The 25527-nt window shown below is 52.5% G+C and overlaps 2 protein-coding genes across 2 annotated transcripts; one reads left to right on the plus strand and one right to left on the minus strand.

Annotated features, from left to right (window-relative positions):
• Window positions 1-612: 612 nt before the first annotated feature.
• On the minus strand, window positions 613-6934 carry ORMDL3 (ORMDL sphingolipid biosynthesis regulator 3). Its single transcript, XM_004012852.5, has 4 exons — window positions 6819-6934; window positions 3503-3702; window positions 2652-2803; window positions 613-2236 (listed from the first exon to the last, which is right to left on the minus strand). The coding sequence occupies exons 2-4, from the start codon at window positions 3674-3676 to the stop codon at window positions 2101-2103; spliced, it is 462 nt and encodes a 153-aa protein (XP_004012901.1). The 5' UTR covers window positions 3677-3702; window positions 6819-6934; the 3' UTR covers window positions 613-2100.
• LRRC3C (leucine rich repeat containing 3C) lies at window positions 6650-22348 on the plus strand. The gene is made up of 2 exons (XM_060395913.1): window positions 6650-7147; window positions 19332-22348. The coding sequence occupies exons 1-2, from the start codon at window positions 6650-6652 to the stop codon at window positions 20235-20237; spliced, it is 1404 nt and encodes a 467-aa protein (XP_060251896.1). The 3' UTR covers window positions 20238-22348.
• The last annotated feature ends 3179 nt before the right edge of the window (window positions 22349-25527 follow it).

The following is a 25527-nucleotide window of genomic DNA, read 5'->3' on the forward strand; positions in this document are numbered from 1 at the left end:
CGACTCTTCCTTCTTCAAGGACCCAGGGAGCAGGTAGGTGGGAAATAGACAGAGAGACACAGATGATACTGCACGGAACAGGCTGTAAAGGCCCCTCCCTGGCAGGTGAGCCTCAGTAAGTCCTCTTCCCTCCCACTCATGCTTGTGGAGGGAGGAGGAAGCAGGAAGCTTCCTCTGAGGACACAGGGGCCAGGGGGAGAAGCCGCCCTCCAAGGCAGGAGAAGAAGTGACAGGAATTCAGGGGGAGGAATTCAGAGGAAAGGACTGGGCACCCCTTGGGACTCTGGCTTCTTTATGAAGCCATGGCTGAACTGACACCCTCCTTGGCTGTGGCACAAGCTCTCCCTCTGCCAGCCCGGCCTGGCTCAGCCAACCAAGCCCAGAGGCGTAAGTTCTGTCTGAGGACCAGCCAGGCGAAGTCCCCAAAGCGGACTGCTGCACTCTGGCCAGCTTGCTGTCTCGGCTAGCTCGCCACCAGCTACTTTACCCTGTTCTGCTGGCCCCGGGAGCCCTCCCACCATCCAGGCAGAGGGTCGGATCCATGCGCAACACTGCCCTGCCCCCGCCCTCCTCCAGAGCCCTCCAGGAAGCAGAGGCCAGACTCCGGGGAAATAGGAACACACTGTCCTTTATTTGCATTTCTCAGAATACTGTACAAAGGGAGTAAAAATCCTATTCACACTTTGCTTAGAAAGATTTTGAGGTGAAAGTTCCTTATGATACATGGGGTGGGGCTTGGGGGGACCAAGAGGCAGAAAACAGGGCCAGTGACCCCCGCAACCCCCACTGCTCCCTCAAGGCCCTGGTACCCACACCTCAGAAGTAACACAGACCCCAGTCAGAGGGGGCGTGGGGAGAAGGCAGCTCCCCTCTGGTCCCGCCCCGCCTCACCTCCTCAGCCTGAGCGGACAGCCCCGACAGGTCACTCCCTGCTCCCTCCACTGTCCTGCTCAGGCGGGGACCATGCAGGACTCCCTAGCCCACCAAACCCATTTGGCGGTGACCTGACGAGCCCACAGGTGCATGCCACACGAGAGGCCCCGGCCCAGACCCCGTCTGCGTGAGAAGGTCGCAGGTGAAGGGCTGAGGAGGGCTGCAGCACTGCTTCTGTGCAGCATCCCCACGCCACCCCCCATCACCACCAGAGACGGTGTCACACTGGACCTGGGCTTACGATGACTCATGGGCCTCTCCCACCCATTCCACCCTGCCATGCCACCCCAGAGCTGCCGATCCACAGCAGCCTCCCTACCAATGTATCACCCCACCACGTGGCGGGTAAATGACCCCTCCAAGCCTGCCCCTCCTCTCAGACTACCTCTCAAAGAACGAGGTTGGGTCTGTCCCCACCGCCCACCCCCCTCACACCAATCCCAGCTGCTACGTGGCCCCATTCTTCTAAGACTCAATTCAGTATCCCACCCCTGCCCCCAACTCCCTCCCCCAGGGCCAGGATGGCTGCAGCCCTGGCCCCTCACCCCTGGGACCAGGCCACCTACATCCAGCCCACCATCCTGCTCCTTACCCTCCCCATTCCTACCCAGTACCCTAGGTGGGTCGTGTGGGAGCCATCTGACTTGGATTAGACAATTCTCTACCCAGAGCGATGAGGTGCTGCCACACGGTGCTTTCATAGATATAAGCACACACACTAAGTGTCATTCTAAAGACTTAAGAATTAAAGTGAAACAGACTAGAAGCTGTACCGTCCCCTCTGCCCCGCTCACAGGGGTTAAAGTGCTTTAGCAGTCTGAGGATGAGCAAGTGAGCAGGGGGCTTCTCTTGCCCCAACCTCACAGGTCTGTGTTCAGCCCAGAAGCCTAGCCCATTTCATGAACACCCCCCACAGAGTCTCTATCCAAAAGGCAAAAGGAAAAGATTAAAAAAAAAAATCAGAAGGGGTCAGAGCCCCAGGGGGGCCCACCCCAACCCACTACAAGCTACTTCAAGTCTGCTACTGGGGGAAGTGAGGGGAAAACTAGGGCCCAGAGGCTCAACCCCTGTCTCTGGCGGTTACCAGAGGCTCCTTCTGTCTTCAGCATCACAGCCCAGGCTTCGACCCCTTCCCCACCATCCCGGGCAGGGGAAAGGGCTGCACCCTCAGTACTTATTGATTCCAAAAATCCGGACTCCGTGGAGCTGGGGCAGCTTGGGGATGAGCACACTCATCAAAGACACAGTGTTGAGGATGAAATGGATCTGGTCATACTTGGTATAGAAGCTGGTGAGGAAGTACCTGTAGGGGGTGGTTGGGAGGAGGTATAAATTTGAAAGTTCCCTTTCTTTCCCCTCCCTGGTTGGGGGAGACAGATTTCTGACAGTGAGGAGTTATGGGAAAGACTCCCCAGAACCGAGGTAGGGTGGTAAGATCTCCCCAGTTACAGAAGCCCCTGCTGACCAAGGCCCTGTGTTCTGCCCCAGACCCGTGGACCAAACTCAGTGGCAGGAAGGAAGCGCCAACGGAGGACAGACAGGACCAGGGAGTCACAACCTGCACCCAGCATGAGACCCAGGGGCACCCCAGCCTTTCTTCCTCTGGTCATTCCTATGCCAAGGGCCACAGTTGGCGAGGGGTTTAAGCCTCGCAGGGCCCCAGGGTTCCCCAGGCCTTGGCCTTTCCACTGGCATCCTCCTCTGCCCAAGGCACTCACAGCACGATGGGTGTGATGGTCAGGAATTTCCGAGATGCGGTGAACTGGACCCCATAGTCCATCTGCTCCCAGTGGGTGAGCAGCCTCGCCTTGCCCTGGTCCGGGGTCTCAAAGGGTGTCCCCTTCACTGTGTGCAGGAAGATGTACATGCCCTGGAGGGAGGGGCCTTCATTAGAGGACACAGAAGGCCAAAGGCCCACCAGCTCAGCTCCTCTGCCCCAGTCACAGACATGGGCTCCCAGTGATTCGGAGCCCCATCTACTGGGCAGGGGGATGCGGGCCGGAGGTCAGGCTGGAGCAGCTGGGAGACCAGCCAGAGAATAAGAAGACCCACTGGGTGAGAGGGCAGGCCTGGCATGAGGAGAATTCCCAGGGAGGAGTCAAACAGAGAACCAGCAAGGAGATGCCATCTCTCCAGCCCGGGGCTAGGCTTCCTGCACCAGCTGGGAGGAGGCCAGCTGATGGAAAGGAACCAGGTCTTGCTTGCCCACCAAGAGTACCAGGGAGCAAGCAGGTAGTAAAAGAGCATGGAGGGGCAAGAGAGAAGGACACTCAGATTCTGATTGGGGAAAGGAGTTTTTGCCCCAGGCCAGGCATCCAAGTGCTGCAGACTCTTTGGGGTCCTTAGCTCAGCTCTTGATGACCCCCTCTTCCAATCCATAAGCCACCCCGTCCAAGAGGTAAGGCCATACCTGCAGATTTTATTCCAGTAGCGGGGAGTGGGGCAGAAAGAAGAGAACTCTGGTGACTGAAGTCAGCATGTCACCCTGACATCTGGCCCACGTCTGGGGGGGAGGGTCCCCTATCCCCACCCCAACCCCACCAAAGGCAGGTAGCAGGCAGGCCCTCACCATGTTGTGGATGAGGTTGGTGAGGGTCCAGACGACGGGGACGCTCACGAAGGGGATGCTGAGCAGCACGACGTGGAGAAGCCCAATGGCCAGCACGTACGAGAGCCAGATGCCGCGGCTGTTCATCACCCGCGTGTTGGGGTTCACCTCGCTGTGTGCTGTTCCCACGTTCATCCTGCTGCCCCTCTCCTGCCACTGTCCTACAAACAAGCAGCACAGGCAAGACAGGTCACACCACTTTCCCTGCTCCCTCACACTTTCCAATTCCTGCAGGGAGGCAGACTTTATCCATTTCCCAGTGCGGGGCTGGGAAAAACACCAGGCTGCTCTGTACATCATCCAATCAGGACAGTGCCCTTCCAGGCGCTCGAACTGCTTGGGTGGACAGGCCATCAACAGGCATCAGCCCCAGGGCAAAGAAACCACTGCCTGTCTTGCAATCTCACCCTCTGGGGAGCCTTCTGCCCAAGAAGCCCAGGTCAGGGAAGACGGGGCCCGTGCCCTAACAATCACTCAGCAATAAGCCCTGCTGTACTCTGTCTCACTGAGGGTCTGAAATGACACATCTCCCCCTGAACCCCCCCTCTCCCCGTGAGAAGGAACAGGCAGCAGTGGATGAAGTATCCTGGGTCTCCCTGCCCCCTAACTCAGGAGGATTGGCGGGGGTAGAAAGAGAGAGAAAAGGAAGAAAAGAAAAAACAGGCAAGAGACAACCTTTACCCAGACCTGGAAGCTGCCTTCTTGGGGACGCAAAACCACCCAACCAGATTCTATCCATTTGGCAGCCACTCAGGCTAGCCCTCCTGATGCCACCCGTTTTCCTGCCAAACCATCTCGGCCCTTTTCCCTACCAGAGGAGGGGCAAGCACAGTGAACATGACCAATGTCTACAGTGCCCATGGGTGCCTGGAGCCCACATCAACAGACTTCCCCCAGGGACACACCTACAGCCTCTCTCCTGCCCCCTTCCCTCTCTGCCTACCCATCCTCACCTGGGCCTCTTTTCCCAGTATCTGTTTCCAAGCATAAGTTATTAGCACCAAGCCTTCCTATGCCCAGTTCCAAGGGCAGAGGCCCTGCAGCAAGGGGAACCAGGAGGGCTTCCCTGGCTGCCCATGAAACCATGCAGCCCAGCCCATTGTTGGATGCAAGTAAGGAGGGGAACGAGCAGCCCCTTGTCCAGAGCTCAGCTGTCCCCGGATCTCTGAGGGCCCTCTGACCAGCAGGAGGTGGGAACAGATGACACCTTTGTACTGGCTCACCTCCTGAACTATGGGGAGATCCTGTCCAATAAAGACCCTAAGGTCATCACCATGGTAACAGCCCCATCTTTCCTGGGGATACAGAAAGGGGTCCCAGATGAGGGTATCCTGGAAGTGTTCAGAAGGTCACCCCCCGACTCTGCTGCGATGACCCCACCCTCACCCCCCAACTTGGTTGCCCTCTATCTCAGGGTGGGATCACAGAGACTGCATAGGAGCCGGAATTCTCAAGGATCAGCTCCCTACTTCCAGGATAATGGGAACAAATTTCCTATCGGATGGCTCCAAGCTTAGAGACCTCAAAGGAAATGCAACCCACAACACACCTTCCCAACATACAAACATACATGTGAAGGCTCCAAAAGCAGTCATGCTCCTGGGGCCCATGAACTCAACCCATTAGGTTGGATAATTGGGCCTAAGAGAAACCCAGGGAACTAGAAAACCAGGACTGGCTCAGTTGTTTACCTCCCAGGGCCTTAGGGCTTCAGTTACCCAAACACAGTTCCTGGGAAACCTACTGCACAAAAGCCTCCACCTGGTGGAAGGGGAGTGGAGGGTGGGGGAGACCGGCTAGGAAGTGACAGCCTGAAGGGCTTAACTACTGACGAAGAACAGGGAGAGAGTTCCCCAAGTAGGACCAAAAACTACTTCCCTTCCCCACTTCTCCCTAACCTAGACCTACAAGGATAAAGGGGTAGCAAGACCTCTAGCCCTCCCAAGTTGTTTTGTCCGGGAAAGCCAAGAGCCTGGCTGAGTCCCAGATGATTCGACACTCCGTTCTGGCTGTAACAGGGCACCCAGCAAAGTCTGAGGCGTCTCGGGGTGGGGCTCAGACCTATGGCTTCAACTGACACCCTGGGAAGCTTCTTTCTGCAGCCTGAACATCAGGTGCCCTGAGAGCAGAAATTCCCAGGAGACACCACCACCCCCCCCCCACCCCCCCGACCAAAAAAAAAGATAGAAAAGTCAATAAACTAAGGGAAAGATTGGCAGCAATAAACTAAGAAAAGCTCTCTTGAGACTTTTGTGTGACTAAGGGTACACACCACTTCCATTAGTGAAATAACCAACTGCCCCTGGCCCAGCAGGGGAGAAATGGGAAGAAGCTGGCAGACACAAAGTAAGCTCACAGCAGCTGAGGCTGAAAAGTTCTGCCGCTAAACTAGCAGGTGGCTGCCCGCGTCGGTCCCCGAGGTGGTTTCATAACCTGCCTCAAACCAAAGCCTGCAGCAACTCTCTTCTGTCAACTACTTTCTTGCTGGCAGCTCTTTCCTACTGGCTCCTACACAAATATCTCTGCCCAGTCTGTCAGACACTTAAGCCAACACCACAGTGCCAACGGCCAGGTGAGCTGCTTCCCAATCTCTCCCCCAACTAAGGGCAGCAAATCTTTCGCCTTCTGGGTGAGGAGCACAAAGCATAGGAGCCTGCAAACTGGACCCCAGCGGGGAGTCCCTGACACAAAGCCACTTTCTGCCCACCCCCCCCAACCGCTCACTACTTAGCTCCAGCTCTTCCTCCCGGACTCGGGAGGGCGGTGGGGATGAAAAGAAGGCGAGAAGAGGAGCGAGCCCCTACTAGCACGCGGAGAGGGCGAGGCGAGGAGGCGGAGTCCTCACTATTGTTGGGGTGTACAGAGTGGGACTTCGAGACGAAGTGGGGGTCTCCGCTCCACCCCCCAGCCTGGGACCTCGCACTCGGAGCCTGGCTTCGTCCCGAGCCCCACCCCCACCCCCACACGTTCACCCAGCTGGAAGCGGCCAAACCTTTATCCCCGAAGCCCAGCCTCTCCCCGCCCCCATCCGCAGCCCAAGCGCTTCTCCTCTACGCCCCATTCCCTGCCTCCTGCCCCCACTTTCTCCTTTGGGCATCACTTCGACTGATGCACCCCGACCCCCCGGCTGATGCACCCCCGCCACCTCCACTCGCCCTGTCCCGATCCCCTCCAACCCCGGGCGCCTCCCCAACAGCCCCCACCTCCTTTCCCGTCCCTCCTGTAGCCCCAGGGTACTCCTGGTTTGGCCACTCCAAGGCCGCCCGACTGGACTCACCGTGTGGGGCCGAGGTCGAGGCCCGGGAAGGGTGCCCGGGGACAGGGGCCGCTGCTGCTCCAGCAGCTGTAATGAGCCGCGGCGGCAGCCACCCCGCTGGCAGCTCGGGCCGAATCAGCGCCCCGCGCCAGCCCCCATTACGTCACCGCCCAGCGCCAGGCCGCCCGCAGCCTCCTGGGAGTTGTAGTATTTACCCCTGCTCCAGCCCAGGGCTCTCTGGGGCCGCCCGCAGGTTTCAACAGTACGCGGAACAAAGGTCAGCTGGTATTGCTTTGACGCATAACAATGCCTGTTTTGGCGTCAGCGTGCTTCTTGTGGAGTTTACTATTGCCCGGTTTTGCAGATGAGGAAACTTTAAGTTTTAAGTAACTTGCCATAGGTCCCCGCTGGGTCCCAGCCTGGACTGAAACCCAGAAATTCTGACCCCAAGTCGGAGTTTTTCAACTACACCTTGCTGCCTCTGGCCCTCCAGACAACTACTGGCTCAGCCCCTGTCAGGCCCTCCTGGAAGCGGTTTTTTCCGCGATATTGGTTAGTATGAGAGTCTGGAGGTCAGAGAACTAGGTCCACAGCCTGTCTGCTGCTGTTACACCTGACCCAGGCCGGCCTGGGCCAGGTCTCATCTTTGGCCTTCCCACATTAGACGTGGGAAGAAGACATGTGACTTGGGAAGCCACCCTGGTGAATCCCAGTCCCTGAGTCCCAGTCCCTGAGTCCCAGTCCCTGAGTCCCAGTCCCAGGTCAGCTGTGTGGGTTTTGGGTGGCTCTGGGGTCGCAGTTTTCCCCTCAGAACTCTGAGGCCGGGGCACAGATTTTCCTGCCAGGTAGACTAGGCAGGCACTGCTTCACCAGCAGTGTAACCCTCAGCAAATAAGTTGTCTTAATCTCCAATTCCATACCTGTGAAAACCTACCTCCAAGGTTGTGGGGATTCAAAAGAATGTTTGTAAAGCAGCTGTTATATTGTAGGAAGCTGTTTCTGTAGGAGACTGAACCAAAGGACTCTTGAGGTCTCCTGGGTCACTCCCACTCTCCATGTCACCAAGAGGGCCTTGTTTGAATAGTTTCTACTTCCCCTGCCCCAGCATCTAAGTCCACTCTATGCCCGGTGGGGCTGGAATAGCAGGATCAGGTGATGTCACGACTGGCCAACCTGCCTGGCTGTGAACAGACACTGGAATGAAGGTGAGGGAACGGAAAGGAGAATGCTGGTCCAGGGAACCTGGGGAGCACTCCTCTGTGACCTCACCCACCCTCTCACCCGGCGGCTGCCAGGAAACAGCTGTCATAAAGCTGGAGTGGGCCCCTGAGGGTCCTATTGGACGCCCAACAGGTGGCTATCTGAACCACTCAGGGCAGGAGAACAGGCAGCTTCTGAAATATTTCCAGGGCCAGTAGCTCGAGAGCACTCAGCCCAAGACGTGAATAGTCACCCCAGAGTCTTAAACAGTTTTGCCTGGGCCTTGCAGAAGTTCCTGCTGGTTGGTAGAGGCCCATTCTGAGGAAATAAGCAAAAACTGCGTGTTGTCCTTCCATAGAGGCCTCCCCAGTACTGAGGGGAAAAAAAAAATCTTATTTTTCCCAAAATGCGCCTACTGGACTCCTTCCACTTTTCTCTGGGAGTGTTTCATCTTCCCCATACTTGATCAAGCTCTCTGATCTTTGCCAATTTCCTGTCTGAAGTTCAGTGACCCAGACTGGTTCCAAACCTCAAACAAGGGTCTGACTAAATGCATAGTCTAACGGAAAGATTACTGGACATGCCATGCCCTATTAATAGCTCCTGTTATCAAGGGTATTTTTTTTTTTCTACAGTGAGAATGAACAGAGTCCTGACTCACTCTAGGTTTGTGGTGAATTGTGGATCGCTTTCTGCTTAATTTAGCCTGAGTCCCTGTCATCACCTTTCTCCTCTGGCTCTCTGCCCTTGTAATTACCATGTCTTAACCAGACATCCTTCAGCCTTGAATAGGCCTGAGCACAGTTCAGAATGAGTGACAGCACTCTTATGTGGCGCTGTTGTGTGTAACCCCTCAAACAATTGCTGATATATGCCAAGAGATTAAAAAATTGTTCAGGCCTCGGAGCCATGATTACACTTCTGGTAGCATATTCTGAGGAAGTACAGCCCATATACTACGTGTGAGGGTGTTCATTCCAGCATTATCTATAATAATAGAAAACTGAAAGCAACCCAGTTCAGTTCCGTCGCTCAGTCGTGTCCCACTCTTTATGACCCCATGAACCACAGCACGCCTGGCCTCCCTGTCCATCACCAACTCCCGGAGTTTACCCAAACCCATGTCCATTGAGTCGGTGATAGCATCCAACCAACCATCTCATCCTCTGTTGTCGCCTTCTCCTTCTGCCCTCAATCTTTCCCAGCATCAGGGTCTTTTCAAATGAGTCAGCTCTTCACATCAGGTGGCCAAAGTATTGGAGTTTCAGCTTCAACATCAGTCTTTCCAATGAACACCCAGGACTGATCTCCTTTAGGATGGACTGGTTGGATCTCCTTGCAGTCCAAGGGACTCTCAAGAGTCTTCTCCAACACCACAGTTCAAAAGCATCAATTCTTCTGCACTCAGCTTTCTTTATAGTCCAACTCTCACATCCATACATGACCACTGGAAAAACCATAGCCTTGACTAGATGGACCTTTGTTGGCAAAGTAATGTCTCTGCTTTTTAATATGCTGTCTAGGTTGGTCCTAACTTTCCTTCCAAGGAGTAAGCGTCTGTTAATTTCATGGCTGCAGTCACCGTCTGCAGTGATTTTGGAGCCCAGAAAAATAAATTCTGACACTCTTTCCCCATCCCAAGTGCCCAAGAAAAAGTTATAGTACCATATCCACTGAGTGACGCAGAAGGAAGCCATATAGTAAATGACTGTGACCAAGAAAATGTTAAATGAGAAGATCAGGATACAAAATAGCCTGTGCTGGGAGTTCCCTAGCGGTCCAGTGGTTAGGCACGGGGCTTTCAGTGTTGTAGGCCTGGGTTCAATCCCTGGTCAGGGAACTAAGATCCCCAAAGCCATGCAGCCTGGCAAGAAAAAAGAAAAGTCTGAGCACCCTCTAGGGATGCACTTAGCAAAACAAACACCCAACTCCACCAACAAATAAATTGGAAGAAAAAAAGGAGAGGGAGAGGCTTAAAATGAAAGGAAATTAAGAAATCTATCAATCAAAAGCCTTATTGGGGTCCTCATTTAAAAACTTACTTAAAAAAACACCAACTTAAAAAAATATTTAAATTATTGAGGAAATTTTAATACTAACTATTCAAATTGATGATTTTAATGAAATATACATTTTAAGGCATGGGTTGGGGACTTCCCTGGTGGCTCAGATGGTAAAGCATCTGTCTACAGTGTGGGAGACCAGGGTTCAATCCCTGGGTTGGGAAGATCCCCTGGAGAAGGAAATACCAATCCACTCCAGTACTATTGCCTGGAAAATCCCACGGACAGAGGAGCCTGGAAGGCTACAGTCCATGGGGTCGCAAAGAGTCGGACACTGAGCGACTTCACTTCACTTCATGGTACTGTGGTAATTTTTTCAGTAAAAAAGTCCTTATCTTCTGGACATATATACTAAATTGTGTGGATTAAATTATATGATGACTGGATTTGCTTCAAACTAATCTGGGCTAGGGGTGGGGGAGGGGAAGAAAAGCAGCAAGTTGGGCCATGAGGTGATAATTATTGAAACCGGGAGATGGGGACATGAGATTACTTCTATTATTTTCTATGCTTTTTTTGTTAGAAATTGTCCATAATAAAAAGTTTTTATAAATCTGCAAATGCATTCACGATTATGATGTGACAAGACAGAGCAACACTGGTAAGATCCTGGCACTAGACTGCCAGGGTTCAACTCCCAGCTCCTGTGGTTGCCAGCTGTGTGACCTTAGGCAAGTCACTGGACCTCTCTGTGCTGTGGCTCCTAAAAATGAAGAACGTTGATCTTCATGGTGATACCTGCCACATGTTGTTGAGAGAATTAAATGGGTCCCTACATGTGAAGCACTTAGAACGAACCCAGGCACATAGAAATTGTTACTGACTTTTATTAATCCATTCCACGTTTGAGTGATATTTCATCATCTGCTTCACTAGGCTGTGGAAATCCAATAAAATAAAAACAGATTTTGTGTTAGGATGGAGAGGTTGGGGGTGATTTTTTCATTCTCTAGTTTCAAACTCTGTTAATGTGAGATTATTCGTTTTTAAATGTTTTATGAAAAGTGTTTATATTTTTAAAACAGAGTTGAGTCATCTTCACTGACTCTCCCTGCCCTCTGGGAGCTCCTTAGTCTGCTCAAGTAGACACGTTCCCAGCCTTGGGGCGTTTCCATCTGGTGGGGTGGTGTGGCCTCTGCTTGCCACAGATACACCGTGTAGGCCGAGATAGCAAACAGGGGCGGGGTAACAAGCTGGAAACGCATTCCTGGGGTGCTGGCAGTGGTGGGAAGTGAGGAGGTGGGATGTCAAGAAAGAGAACCCCTTCTTCCGAACCCCGGGGGGGATGACTGAGCCCCCCACTCTTATCACCTCCTACTCCCCTCCAATTCATTCCTGCTGCTCTCCAGCTACCCCCACCTCACCTCCCTCCTTCCAGAAGGGGAGGTGTTGAGGTCACACCCAGAGCCAGTGCAAGGAAGCAAAGAGCTGTTTATGTCCGCAGCTGTTTTTGTTTGGGTGGGGGGGCACCCTGGGCATGTGGTGGCAGCGGAAGGGAGGGGGCAGTGATGCTGAGCCATCAGAGCCCTGAGTGAGTTTCCCAAGTTGATGAGAAACAGGAGGAGGTGCCAGGACAGGCCACGTTGCCAGTGGGCACTCCACTCTCCTCCCCTTGCCCAGCCCTGTGGTTGGCTATTTTGGGCTGCAGAGGGAAAGGGCCGAGCCTGCCAGGGCCTCCTGGGCCAGAATCAAGGCTGGGGAACCAGAACCTCCCTCTGGGAACCAAGAGCGGGCTACTCATTAGGAACCGCTCTATCTGCATATTCTCTGATACAAACAATTGAGATTTTCCCCTGTGGGGAGGAAAAAAAAAAAACCAGTTTAGAAAACTGTAAATATTACCAGATCAAAAAGCCAATGGATATAAAAACAGTAGCTTTAAGAAAAACTCCCCTAGGTTCCTTCCAGTCTCATGACTACCCCTAGCAGGCCCCACCTCTTTAGGCATTCTGGGCTGCCACTGCCCCAGATCAGCTTCCGCCTTCCCCTCCTAATACAGCTCCTCCTTCAGGGGTAATCACAGCCACCATTATTAGCGTTTGCTCTGTTCCAGGCACTGGGCAAAAGGTCTTACCTACATCAACTCTCTTCCTCTTTCAAACAACTCTGTGATATAGGTATATAGGTAGATAGATAGGGTTTTGTTCTGGGGTTTTTTTGGCTGTTCTGGGTCTTCGTTGCTCCTCAGACCTCTCTAGTTGCAGTCAGTAGGCTACTCTCTAGTTGTGATGATGCGCGGGCTTCTCATTGCAGTGGCTTCTCTTGTTGGGGAGCTCGGGCTCTAGGGCGCATGGGCTTCAGTAGTTGGGTCTCAGCTCTAGAGCATAGGCTCAACAGTTGCGGCGCGTGGGCTTAGTTACTCCATGGCACCATGGGATCTTCCCCTGACCAGTGATCAAAACTGTGTCCCCTGCATCGGCAGGCAGATTCTTTACCGCTGAGCCACCAGGGAAGCCCCAGTAGGTATGTTTATTATCTCCACTTTGCAAATTATATAACTGCCGTAGGAAAAGTTTAAATATTTTGCCGAAAGTCATACCGCTGCTGCTGCTGCTGCTGCTAAGTCGCTTCTGTCGTGTCCGACTCTGTGCGACCCCATAGACCGAAGCCCACCAGGCTCCCCCTGTTCCCTGGATTCTCCAGGCAAGAACACTGGAGTGGGTTGCCATTTCCTTCTCCAATGCATGAAAGTGAAAAGTGAAAGGGAAGTCGCTCAGTCGTGTCCGATTCTTAGCGACCCCAGCGACCCCTGGAAAATCTCAGGATTTTCCAGGCAAGAGTACTGGAGTGGGGTGCCATTGCTGTCTCCGAGTCATACCGCTAGGAAATGGCATTTCTCCCAAAATTCAGTCCTGGCCACACACACTCCTGCAACCACGTGTCCCTCATGTTTGCATCAGTGCTTTATAAAGACTTCTCTCCTGCACTGGGAGTGCTGTAGTTAGGTTGCACATCCACTGCCCCTGGAGGCTGCTTGCTCCGTATTTCTTACTCATGTTTGCATTTCCTGTATATAATAGGTTCTCAGGAAATGTTAGCTGAGATGCACACCTCCCAAACTACTGATGTATCAAGCCCCTAACCGCTCTCCCCTAACCACACCAGGCTCTCTCTTGCTCTTGTCTCAGCCTACAATGCCTTTGTGCTGCTGGTAGACTCCTATTTGTCCCAGAAAGCCACCCCTCACCTGTCCCCTTCTCTGTGAAGGAGACTGTCCAAACAGAACCCGCTGCTTCATCCTCTCCACTTCTCTGACGCCTGCAGACGCCTCAGCTACAGCCCATCCCTAGGCCATCAAGAGGCCAAATTTGCGCACACACCCATTGTCTGAAGGCTGTTCTCTCTGCATCCCCAGTGCCTAAGAGGCCCAGCAGGTGTGTGTCGAACTAAGGAGAGAGTACATCTGAGGATGGGAGCGTGAGGTATGTACACCCTTGTCAGTTTCCACAAAAGAGCAGAGGACTTTGTTGCCCCCAAAGCCCAAACTGCCCAAGAGACTGGTGTTAGATGGGTCCCTGGTTGACATGCTGGGTCAAGGAGACAGCTCTCCTTTCCTTTCAGTTGTCCCTCTCTACCCAGGCTGAGCCTGAGGGGCGCTTTCTATATCAGGCAGGGAGGGCCCTAGAGGACTGCTCAACTTCCTTCCTCCAAAGTCACATCTCTGGGGCGTGGAGTTACTGTTTTTGGAGGGAAGAGTTGTGACTCAGGCCACGGAGGGTGGGAGCCTTCAGGGCCTACTTTCCAGGGCCCTGAACTTGGGAGCCAAGGCCTGCCGTGCCTCAGTCTCTTCCCTGCCGCATCATCACAGATACATCAGGCTGGAAGGGGTTTCAGAGGCCAGGAGTCCAGAGAACCAAAGACCCAGGGGAATCGGGGAAGGATGTGCCCACTGGCACAAATGTCTGATGACCTTGAGCTCCTCCAGTCATAGTTCCTTCAGTCACCCATCCCTCATCACTTCCTGCCTGGACTGGTGTAGTAGCTGGTCTCTCATTCACCAATACATCTTCCACTCAGCCAGCGGCATGAGCCACATTCAAAGCTAATTTTAATGCTCTTCCATCCATCAGCCATGGGAACAAGTCCTAATTCTTGCCTTGTATACAAGGCCCCAGGATCTCGACCTTTTCCACTTTAACTGCAGCCTTTGCCACCACCCCTTCAGCCCTACATCTAGGAGAAGCCAAGCCTTCTGATGCTCCCTTCTTCCTGCATATACTCTGTTCCTCCGCCTGATGAACTCAGCCTTAAAACCCAACTCAAATGTCTCTCCCTGGTAGAGCCTTCCCTGAGATCTTGGAAAAGCTAGTGTATCAGGTAAGAATGCTCTCAGTTAAAAGCGACAGAAAACCCAAGCAAAGGAATGATTCTGACCCTGGGTTGCCGTCAGAATCACCTAAAGAGGAACTTCCCTGGTGGTCCAATGGTTAAGACTCTGCGCTTCCAGTGCAGTGAATGCAGATTTGATCCCTGGTTGGGGAACTAAGGTTTTTTGTGCCATGAGGCATGGCCAAAAATATTTTTAAATGAAAAATACTTAAAAGTCACCTAAGGAGCTTTAAAAAGTCCCCATCACTGTACACATGCCAGATCAATTTAATTAGAATCTTTGAGATGGACCCAGGCATCTGTAATTCTCAAAACCTCCCATGTTCTAATGTGCAGCTAAGTTAAGAAGCACTGAAGCAGGAGTTATCTTTCTCACATAATGAGTTCAGAAGTAGGCAGTTGCTGGTGTTGGCTGAGCGGCTTAGCCATATCCAGGCCAGGTCTCAGTGATACTCTTGACCTTTCCTTTCTGCTTTGCTGCCTCAAGGTCAAAATAGGGCTGTAGTTGACTCTTCATGTCCAATGCCTGAAGAAAGCTGTAGAGAAAAGGGGAGAGTTCAATCCATCCTCTTTTTATGAGCAAATCAAAGATTGGCCTAGAAACCTCTCAGTCAACTTCAGCTTAGATGTCATTGGCCATAGTGAGCCACACCCAGCTGCCAAGATTGCTCCTCCCAAATCAGTGTGTGCTATCAAGGAGGGAGCTTAGGAACAGATGCTGAAGGGTGGCAGAATACACCACCCCAAAATATGTCACATGGGCCTAAGGATTATTTTGAGCAGATGCAAGAAGGGCATTCTAATCTCCTCTTTTCTTCCAGAAAAGAAAGTGAAAGTGTTCACCGCTCAGTAATGTCCAACCGTTTGCAACCCCATGGACTATAGCCCGCCAAGCTCCTCTGTCCATGGAATTCTCCAGGTGAGAATACTGGAGTAAGTTGCCATACCCTTCTCCAGGGGATCTTTCCAACCCAGAAAAGTGGCAAAACATTAATACTTTTATGCAGGGATCGAACCTGGGTCTCCTGCATTGCAGGCAGATTCTTTACCATCTGAGTCACCAGAGAAGCTCTTCTTCCAGAAAACAGGAGAGCAAACTCCCCACGTGAAAGATACCCTCCCTATATCAGGAGAAAAGAAGATTCTTCAATGGGGAGTCAAAGCCAAGAGAATTCTGTACAAACAGACTTTGTGAAAATAATTTCTATCTTCCTCTAGGCTCCCCATATATTTCAGTCACTTCTCCACAATTGCTTCTCTTTATTCAACCCAGAATAAAAGTATTAATGTTTTGCCACTCTTCTGGGTCTTCATTTCCTTGTGAAGGTTCACATGTCATTAATATAAATTTGTTTTTAACTTTTTTTTAATTGAAGTATAGTTGGGGTTTTTCTTTTTGGCTGTGCTACGTGCTTTCCAAGATCTTAGTTCCCTGACCAGGGATCAAACCCAGGACCACTGCAGTGGAAGTGTGGAGTCCTAACCTCTGGACTGCCAGGGAATTCCCACTGAAGTATAGTTGATTTATAATGTTTCAGTTGCACAGCAAAGTGAATCAGTTATACACACACACAAACACACACACACACACCCATATATGTATGTATTTTTTTTCAGATTCATTGCAATATATTGAATACAGCTCCCTATGCTCTACAGTAGGACCTTGTCACTTATCTTTTTTATAAATAGTGGTATGTATCTGTTAATCCCAAATTCCAAGTTTACCCCTCCTCATCCATATAATTGTCTATGCTTTTCTCCTGTTAAGCTGCTTATGTCACTTCAATTCTCAGGCCCAGCTGAAAAGCCCTAATTGGGCAGGGGAAAACTGTTGTCTCCCCTAGAGCACCAGCAGATTCTGCCACGGTGACTTAACCTCCCTCTTGGCTTCACACATCATCTGGCAGACATCACGTTAAAGGCATTGTGCAGACGTGTGTCAACATGTCTGTGTCTCCCTCCAGACCGGCAGTTCTTAACTCAGACTGAACATTAGAAATACCTGGGGAGCATTTTGAAAAATACCAGTGCATACACCCCATCCACAGAGATTTTAATTGGTCCAGGTACACCCAAGCATAACTAATTTTAGAAACTCCCCAGAGTGATTCTAATGGGCAGACTGGGTGAAACACTGGGCTAACCACTGCTATCTAAGACCCCTTCAAAACAGGGTCTGGGGACTTCCCTGGCAGTTCAGTGATTAAGACTTCACCTTCCAATGCAGGGAGGGAGTGAGTTTGCTCCCTGGTTGGGGAGCAAAGATCCCACATGCCTCATAGCCAAAAACTAAAACATAAGAAAAAAATTAACTAGAAGCAATATTGTAACGAATTCAATAAAGACTTTAAAAATGGTCCACATCAAAAAAAAAAAAGAAGAAGAAGAAGAAACTTAAAAGAACAGGGGCTAAATCTTGAGCACAGCACTACTTATAACATGGGACTCACAGGATTTCTTCACTGAATGAACAAATGAATAAATGAATAAACAGTGGAGAGGAACTTCTGCTTCAGCCTCGTTCACCCTCAGACTGTACTGTGCACCATTCTGAGCGTTGTTCCTCCTTCCTCTCTGTTTTCTCATCTCTACTGAGCACCACATTCAATCACCCTCCGTGAATGACGTCATGAGCCAGCCGGACCCTCCTGGGTGCACAGACTTTCTGCTTCTCTGACAGCTGCCATGCCAGACACCCCAGTCCCACTCTTACCTGGCAGCCGCCCAAGTTGAAGGAGATAACTCTCTCCATCCACATCCAGGCTCCCCTCTTGTGCCTTAGCTAAAGCCCCCACCCGGTGTGACAAGACAGCAGTGGGGTGGGGGTGGGGGTACGGTTCCACGTGCTTCCTCTTCCACACTCATCCCCAATCCCAAAGTGAACCCCCAAGTATTCAGTAGCAGAGTGTCTGGCCTAACAAACAGGCAACCCACAGACAAAATGTCCATTTCTGCCCAAGTATAGAAAATGTGTCTTATTGGATTCAGTGGACAATCTGCAGTCTGAGAAATGACCCTGTTAATGGCACTGGAATGAGTCAGTGGTGAGCACATCCTCAGTGATAACATCATCCCATATCCTAGTCTCTGATTCTGACTTCCATTACCTGTCTGAAAATGCTCACTCAAGGTCACGCACAGGGCCAGGCTCAGGGACCTGCAACCTGTATAGGGCCCCATGCCTTCCATTCAGAAGGGCCCTGCACTTGGTTTTACAACCTACTGCTGTTGCCATCTTGAAATTCTCAGTCTCTGAACAAAGGACCCCACGTCTTCATTTTGCACTGAAGCCTGCAGTTCTGTGTCCACTGCTGTTCATCTGTAGTCTCTTAGAAAATCCAGCAAGGTTCTCCTTCCCAGAAAGGTCTCCACAGCATATGACCTCAGCTCTCTGTGACACCCACTCTTCTGTTCCCTTCCCTTTCATTAGGAGACGGTGGTGTGATGGGGCAGTGTGGCTGTAAATGATGGTCAGGATCAAGAGACCCTGGGGAATAAGTCATCCAAGCTCTCCCCAGTTCCTAGGCATGAAGGAGAGTTAAAGGTACCAACTTGGGAGCTCAAGGCCCCAGCAAACTAAGAGAACGTGAGTCAGCTCCAATCCAGAACGGAAAACCAGTGAAAAACTTCTAGATGACCGCATGGAACTTCAGAAACCTTGAAGAACCCCCTCCTGCTCCTTAAGGGGCCATCTGCCAACAGTGCAGAGAACTAACACAGTGCCCCCTGCCTGGCAAGGAGGCTGGACACCCTTCAGGGAGCCAGAAGATGAGGTCCTCCCAAGAGAGACAAGTTTTCCAAGAAAAAGGGTGAAGGAAACTTATTTGCCATGGAAGAAGGTGTGCACAGTAGGAGGGGGGACAGGTTGCTGAAGGCAGTGGTGTGAAATGAGGCCCCCCTCCAGGCCTGCCAAGCAGGGATCCTCCTACTAAGCCAAGCTCTGGGCAGAAGGCAGAGGTTCTAGGAGGCAGAGTCTCAGCCCCAGCAGAGAGAGGAAGGATGGAGGCTGGCAATGTCAAGGCCTTGGAAAGGGAGCCTGAGGCAGGGAATGGAATTGGGGCCTGGTCTTCCCATGACAGGGCTCATCAGGGTCCAGGATCTACCCTCTCTGGGCATCGCCTGGCCAGACCAGGGCTCAGGTATCTGACACCTGGGGCTTGGAGTCACATGCCAGGAAACCCAACACTCCTGGGCCCCAGCCCCCAGCTTCCAGCAGCTACAGGAGCAGGGCTCCGGAGGAGGAAGTGGGTCTCCAGAGTCGGGAGGGCAGCACAGGAGAAGGCTCTCCCAGCAACAGGGTGAGAGGCTGGGAAGACAAGGGGGGAGAGGACAGGGAGGAAGAGTGGGGTGGAGAGGACAGAGCTGGGGTGGGTCGAGGGGTGGACGCTCCAGGAAAGGGGGTGAACGGGCACAGAAGTTGGGGGCCTGAGTCACTCAGCCTGGCTATATACCATAAAGTCCTATTACTGATCCGTCCTCCTTGTCTCCTTCACACGAGTGCTCTCTGGTGCCTACCTGGCCTACCTGGCAGCCACCCAGGTCCTTTATTCCAGTGGAAGGAGAACAGTACATGAGCAGAAGCAGATGCTTAGGAGCCCCCAGACCCAGAACGACCAACAGAGCCTTGGGCAGAAAGACTTCCTAGATTAGCCCTCCAGAATCAAAGTGAACTTGGAAGAGTCTCAGGCCCAGGAGACTGTCTACCCCGAGGGCCCAGTAAGGAGTCTTAGACTCCAAGGAAGCAAAAGAGCCACCCAGCCACCCACCTCTCTCTGAGGGGGAGAAGGAAATGGCAACCCACTCCAGTATTCTTGCCTGGAGAATCCCATGGACAGAGGAGCTGGGCAGGCTGCAGTCCACGGGGTCGCAAGAGTCGGGCACGACTTAGTGGCTAAAGAGAGAGAGAGGCCGGAGGGAACTCCCAAAGGAGAGGCCCTAGCCCAAAGAGAATCCAGAGGCGGATTCAGGAAGAGAACACTGGCCACAAGGAACAACAGAATTCTCTCAACTCACTCTTCCTTTCTGGAACTTTTCCTTCCCCAGATTCTACTCCAGTCCAGGACTATGCCAATCTGTGGCCATGTTCCCGCCAGCCAGTCACCTCCTGTCCCTGCTGCTGGTGATAGACGCAGGGGGAACCGTGCCCAGCCCCCAGGGGGTTCCCCAGGGCTGCTATGCGGCAGAGGAAGCTGGGGAGCGGACCTTCCGCTGCAGCCAGGCGGGTCTGAGCACCGTGCCCACCAGCATCCCCAACGACACCCGCAAGCTCTACCTGGATGCCAACCGGCTGGTGTCAGTGCCAGCTGGTGCCTTCCAGCACCTGCCTGTCCTGGAGGAGCTGGATCTGTCCCATAACATCCTTGCCCACCTCTCAGGGGCTGCTTTCCAGGGCCTGGCGGGCACACTGCGCCACCTCGACCTCTCTGCCAACCAGCTGGCCTCGGTGCCCGTGGAGGCTTTCATGGGGCTAAAGATCCAAGTGAACCTGTCTGCCAACCCATGGCGCTGCGACTGTGCCCTCCAGGAGGTGCTCCGTCGGGTGAGGCTGGCCCCGGGCACTGGGACGGGCATTGTGTGTGGCCCAGAAGCCCGACCGGACCTTGTGGGGCAGAAGTTCCTGCCACTGGTCGGGGAGGAAGAGTCGTGCGGGGCGGGGCGGGGCGGGGCCCGGCGCAGCACTGACGTGGCCCTGCTGGTCACCATGGGGGGCTGGCTGGTTCTGGTGGTGGCTTATCTGGCCCACTACGTGTGGCAGAACCGGGACGAGACCCGACGTCCGCTCAAGCGGGCCCAAGTGCTGCCTGTGCGCTCTGAGGACTCCTCCACCCTCAGCACAATGGTCTGACGACTAGGGATACTTCTCCGGGCCCACGCCCGGCTCCCCTCTCCATACCATCTCCTCTCCTCTGACCCCCTCTGCCTCCCCTGCAGCCCCTTCCCATCCCCCAATTCCACCCCCTTCCTCCTCTGTCTCTCTGAAACACCTGATATCTCTCAGTCCACCAACACCATCTTCGGTGCCTGGGCGTTTGAGCGCCTACTTTTGGTACCTACTCTGCTGGTCTCTCATAAAGAGAGTGAGGGCGAGAGACTGTGTAACCTTTATTGTTATAGGTTCACTGCATGGAAAAATATTTTCCAGAATTATGATTTAACAGTCTAGGATTCTTTTTTTCATACTTATGAACCATATAATGAAGGACTGCAATGCATTTTGCATAGCACTCATTTCTTTTAAATTGCTACTTTCTAAAATTCTCCTGTTTTCACATTTTGTTGGAGAACCCAACAGCTCTACTGAGAAAACCAACTCAGTAGAGTTTCACCCAAGACATAGGAATAGTTGGACATTCCTGAATTTTTCCATATTGCTTTTTCCCTTGTTATAGTTATACTTGATTTTGAAGGGCTGCTTATGCTGTGTCACTGCAAGCAGTCAGTACCCAGTCATTGTGTAACACATAATGATACTTATTGTACAACAAAGCCTGAGTTTCTACCAACTGTAAACCCCTAGCGTTAGGTGTCTCCCTCCTAATCCACTCACCTATACCATGGCCTTTTCTCTTCACACTCAGCAGGTTCATAAGGTTATTTGCCTTTAGTGACTTCACTTTCTTGCAATATGAAATGATGAAGGTTGATAAAAGAAGAGATTACAGCTTTTAAAAAATAAATAAACAGGAAAGCAAAGCTAAAAGAAACAGCAGCTCTAATTTTTCCTATGAGAGTCTCAGGTCTCCTTAAATGTTTTCCTGTTTTGGCTCTTCAAATCCAGCCTAAGCTAAAATGAAGAGGTGTGGTAGATGCTGGTATTACATATATGCACAGTTCCCAAAGACCCCAGTAGGGTAAAGACCAAAAGGAAGCAAAACTAAAAGAAGACAAAACAGGAGAGCTGGGTTCGATCCCCGGTTTGGTAATATCCCCTGGAGAAGGGAATGGCAAACCACTCCAGTATTCTTGCCCGGAGAATCCCACGGACAGAGGAGAGCCATGGGGTTGCAAAGAGTCGGACACAACTGAGCAACTTTCACTCACTCACTCACTGCTGGTGAAGAATCTGCCTGAAATGCAGAAAACCCCAGTTCAATTCCTGGGTCGGGAAGATCCCCTGGAGAAGGGATAGGCTACCCACTTCAGTATTCTGGCCTGGAAAATTCTGTGGACTGTACAGTCCATGGGGTCACAAAGAGTCGGACACGACTGAGCGACTTTCGCTTTCACTGGGCCTGGACTGTGCTAGTCAGAGACCCAGAGCTTCCAAGTCCACAGAGATGGGGGAGTGACGAAGCAGAGAACGGTGGCAAATGGCCACGTGTGCCACCTCGGAGGCAGGAGCAGGCAGGTGTGGAGCGTGGCGGAGGTGGTCTCAAAGCCGGCGCTGAACGGATGTTTGAACTGACTCTTCAAGAATGAGGGGGGCTTTGGCAGAAAGGGGAAGGTCCCAAGGCAAAGAAGATGCAAAACAACTTGGAATGTCTGGGCAGCGGCAAGACTTACCTGGGGGCTGGAGAAGAGGGTATATAGGAAGGAAAGGAGACAGAGGGACCGAGCTGGCGGTGAGGCCAGAAGGGGCCCTGCAGGCTCCTCCTCTCCTTCTCCCTCTGCCTCTGCTGAAAAGCTGCACCCACCTCTCTCTCTCTCTCTCTCTCTCTCTCTCTCTCTCTCTCTCTCTCTCTCTCTCTCTCTTAGACCCAGGCTTCTCTCCCTCTACCCTCTACTGTGGATCCCCTGGCTTAGGGTCCTCTGCTTCCTGTTTCGGAGATTCCCTAGCTCTATGCTCTCTCCTTTATACACAGAAGGGCTTCCTGAACCCTTTCCCTTGGGAGAAAAGCAGTTTCTGCTCCACCTGAACTGGGGATGGATCACTAGAGAGCTAGAGGGATGGGGAGGTTTCCCATCCCCACCCCAGAACATCACTGGACAGTTCAATAAAGTCCCTTTATTAATGTCCCTCGTCTCTTTCTTATTTCACTGAACATGTGTGGTCCTGCACTGAGGAGTGGGAGGCTGTTGAGACCTTCACCTCCACTCCGAGAACTCCTTTGATGAGGGCGCTCCCACTGAGCTGGTGCCAGTTCCTCTCTCCTCTCCTACCTCCCAGCTCCTGACACCAGAGTCTATCTGCCACAGATGCCAGGGCCTATGCATTAATGATGATGGAATGGAAGGATAGGGGATGGGAGGGGACAGGGAGGAAAGAAGGGCAAAGCCCAGACTAAGGGAGCACGGGAAGAGGGAGTCAGTATTCTCTTAGCAATTTGTCTCTTCTCTCAGCAGGAGTCCGGGTAGGGGTTAGGGAGAAACTAGATGTCCCCACAGTTAATCAAAGAATGCCTGGACAGAGTGTGAGGGGAGAAACGAAGCTGGTTGAAAGAGAGGGCCATATGAGACATCCCCATCACAAAATAGGCTTTTCACGGGACCCAAAGGTGCCAACACACCCTGTCCCTTGTCCTTATGAGGATGATTCACCCATGTGGCCTCCGTGGAGGAAACAGTCACTTTGGGAAAGCTCCTGGGAGCCCCAGTAAAAACTGAAGATAAGAAACACTGAACCAGGGTTCCACCTAACTTATGGCAGAGCCTGGGGCAGAGTAGGAGGCCACTCAACGAACAGCAAAGAGGAAGCCATCACCTCCCTTAGTCCCTCTGACCCATCCTGACTTCCCTGTCTCCTTTCCAGTCCTGCCCGATCCTTTCTCGATCCCTGAGGCTCCCCCTACCACTCCAAGGTTGAGCTTCCTCACCTCACCCAGGAAACCTACACTCACGTCACAAGAACCTGGGACAGGTCCCCATCTTCTTTTCTCAGGAGACATGGGCCTCCATCTTCACTTCCAGAGGTGCTCGGGGATGGGGGAAAGAACTTGAATGTGGGGAGTTTCAGGCTGTGGCTTTGACCATCCACCCCAGCCACATTCTGGCCTGGGCCTTAGGATCCTGCCCCATCTCTATCAAACCCTCTGTCAGTCCCTTCCTACCACTCTCAGCTTCTGCCCCCTCTCTGCTCACCCATCCCCTTCCGGAATCAGCTAGGACTCATCTCACTGGGTTCTGGGAAATACAGTGTGGAGACCTGTGGGAGTGGGAGGGTAGGAGATGGGTGGGGCCCTGGGTCCCTGTCATTGGTGCCTATTTCTGGAGGTTCATTCAAATCCCTGTTGTCCTGAGCAGCAGAGACAGCATCTTTAAGGTCTTCAGAGAGTGTTTTCCCCTACCCTGACCCCTAACTCCAGCTCTCAGAGATAAGGTCAGGATGGGAAAGGATCCAAGGAGGGAAGCCCAGATCAGGAGGGTCCTGGAGCCCCGGATAGTAAACATCCCACCAGTTATCGCCGTGGCTCCCCTCTAGATCAAATTCCTTTCCCTCTCTGGAACTAGGACAGGAGGGAAAGGAGAGGGAGGACAAGTAGGGCAGAAGACAGGGGGCAGGCTAGGGAGGTGGCAGGGATGGGGAGGTGGGGGGCTGCTGTGGCTCTCCTCCGCAGAGAACGACCCCGTCACCCAAGCCAGTTAGGGTCTCTGAGGCAGAACTTGGTGCAAGGGGAACATCAAATGCTGTAACTTTGGACTTCCCTGGTTGTCCAGTGGCTGAGCCTACAAGCTCCTAATGCAGGGGCCCCGGGTTCGATCCCTGGTTGAGGAACTAGATCCTGCATGCCACAACTAAGAGATTTCTCATGCTGCAACGAACTAAGACCCAGTGCAGCCAAAAAAGAATCTGCCTGCCATTGCAGGGGACACGGGTTTGATCCCTGGTCTGGGAAGATTCCACGTCCTGTGGGGCAACTAAACCCATGCACCACAGCCACTGAGCCCACGTCCTAGAGCCAGTGGTCCACAACTAGAGAAATCACTGCAACGAGAAGCCTGCACACGGCAACTGAAGAAAGCCCACACACAGCAGTGAAGACCCAGCAAAACCAAAAACTAATAAATGAATGAATAACTTTTTAAAACACTGTAGCTTCGACTCAACCCATGACAAGAGACTGAACAAAGTGAGGCACCCACAGACTGAGAGAAACACCTGCTGGGACAACAGTCACTGAATCCCTAAGCCTTTCCCTCAGCACCTTGGCCTCTGGGTATCCTCTGAGCAGGCAGGAAGTGGTGGCACACCTGGTTTCACCTCCATCCTTACCTCTCCCAGGGACCAGAGGTCATAGAGCCAGAGCTCCAAAATGCCACCTGGGCCCTGGCATGGCAGCCGGATGGCCTCATTTTTGTTCCCTGCTTCTGGCCCTGCTGCCTGGTACAGAGGTAAGGGAGACATGCTCTGTTGAAACCAACTTCTCCTCCAAGGGGTCCTGGAGCTAGGAATAAAACTGCCAGGTACTGAGAGCGCCTAGCCACATGCCTAGTCCAGCTTTGATGCAAGAACCCAGGAAGGCAGGTCCTGGCCTGTCATCCACAAGCAGGAGCATCCTGGAGCCTGCAGGCGGTGGGTGGGGGTGGGAGCACAGGAGAGTCCCTCACTCAGCCTTTCCATCACCAGCTTCTTCCTGCCTACGGAGCAAAACCTGGAGCAGCAGAGAAAGCAGACGCTACCCTCAGGGAGTCCCCATCTGAGGAAGAAAGCTATGACCCTAACTCTCAGGGAACCCCTAAGCTAATGGAAGAAATAGGGTCTTTTCTCTTTGCAGAGCTTTGATGCTGGTGAGGCCAAGACATCCCCCAGACAAAGCCCATACAACGCCTGGTTAGCTACCAAAGGAAGTGGAGAGAGAACAAACTGAGTTCATGCGAACTGAGGGAGACAGTTAAGAAGCAGCAGGTGGGGCACAGCCCCACCCTTCCTGTCCTGGCCTCCCGTGCAGACCTACCAAGTGCAACCCTGAATAAGCAGCTGCTGCTGTTGCTAAGTCACTCAGTCGTGTCCAACTCTTTGCAGCCCTATGGACCGTAGCCTGCCAAGTTCCTCTGTCCATGGGAAAAATACCGGAGTGGGTTGCCATGCCCTCCTCCAGAGGATCTTCCCTAACCAGGGGTTAAACCTGCATCTCTTATGTCTCCTGCTTTGGCAAACGTGTTTTTTTACCACTAGCGCCACTTGAAAAGCCAAGTGATGAGAGGGTGTCGGTATCAAAACCAGAAAGGAGAACCAGGCACCTTCTTCCAAGTCCCTC

Source organism: Ovis aries, chromosome 11, assembly GCF_016772045.2.
Source record: "Ovis aries strain OAR_USU_Benz2616 breed Rambouillet chromosome 11, ARS-UI_Ramb_v3.0, whole genome shotgun sequence".
NCBI lineage: Eukaryota > Metazoa > Chordata > Mammalia > Artiodactyla > Bovidae > Ovis > Ovis aries.

Bases quoted from the DNA above. Each gene is read 5' to 3' on its own strand.
- ORMDL3 (XM_004012852.5), bottom strand. From the start codon at position 3,676: ATGAACGTGGGAACAGCACACAGCGAGGTGAACCCCAACACGCGGGTG. The intron at 2,804-3,502 runs GTGAGGGCCTGC...CCCTCCCTCCAG, and splicing joins CCAACCTCATCCACAACATG to GGCATGTACATCTTCCTGCA. The intron at 2,237-2,651 runs GTGAGTGCCTTG...CACCCCCTACAG, and splicing joins ACCATCACACCCATCGTGCT to GTACTTCCTCACCAGCTTCT.
- LRRC3C (XM_060395913.1), top strand. From the start codon at position 6,650: ATGCACCCCGACCCCCCGGCTGATGCACCCCCGCCACCTCCACTCGCC. The intron at 7,148-19,331 runs GCCCGGTTTTGC...GAGAGGCCCTAG, and splicing joins TTCTTGTGGAGTTTACTATT to CCCAAAGAGAATCCAGAGGC.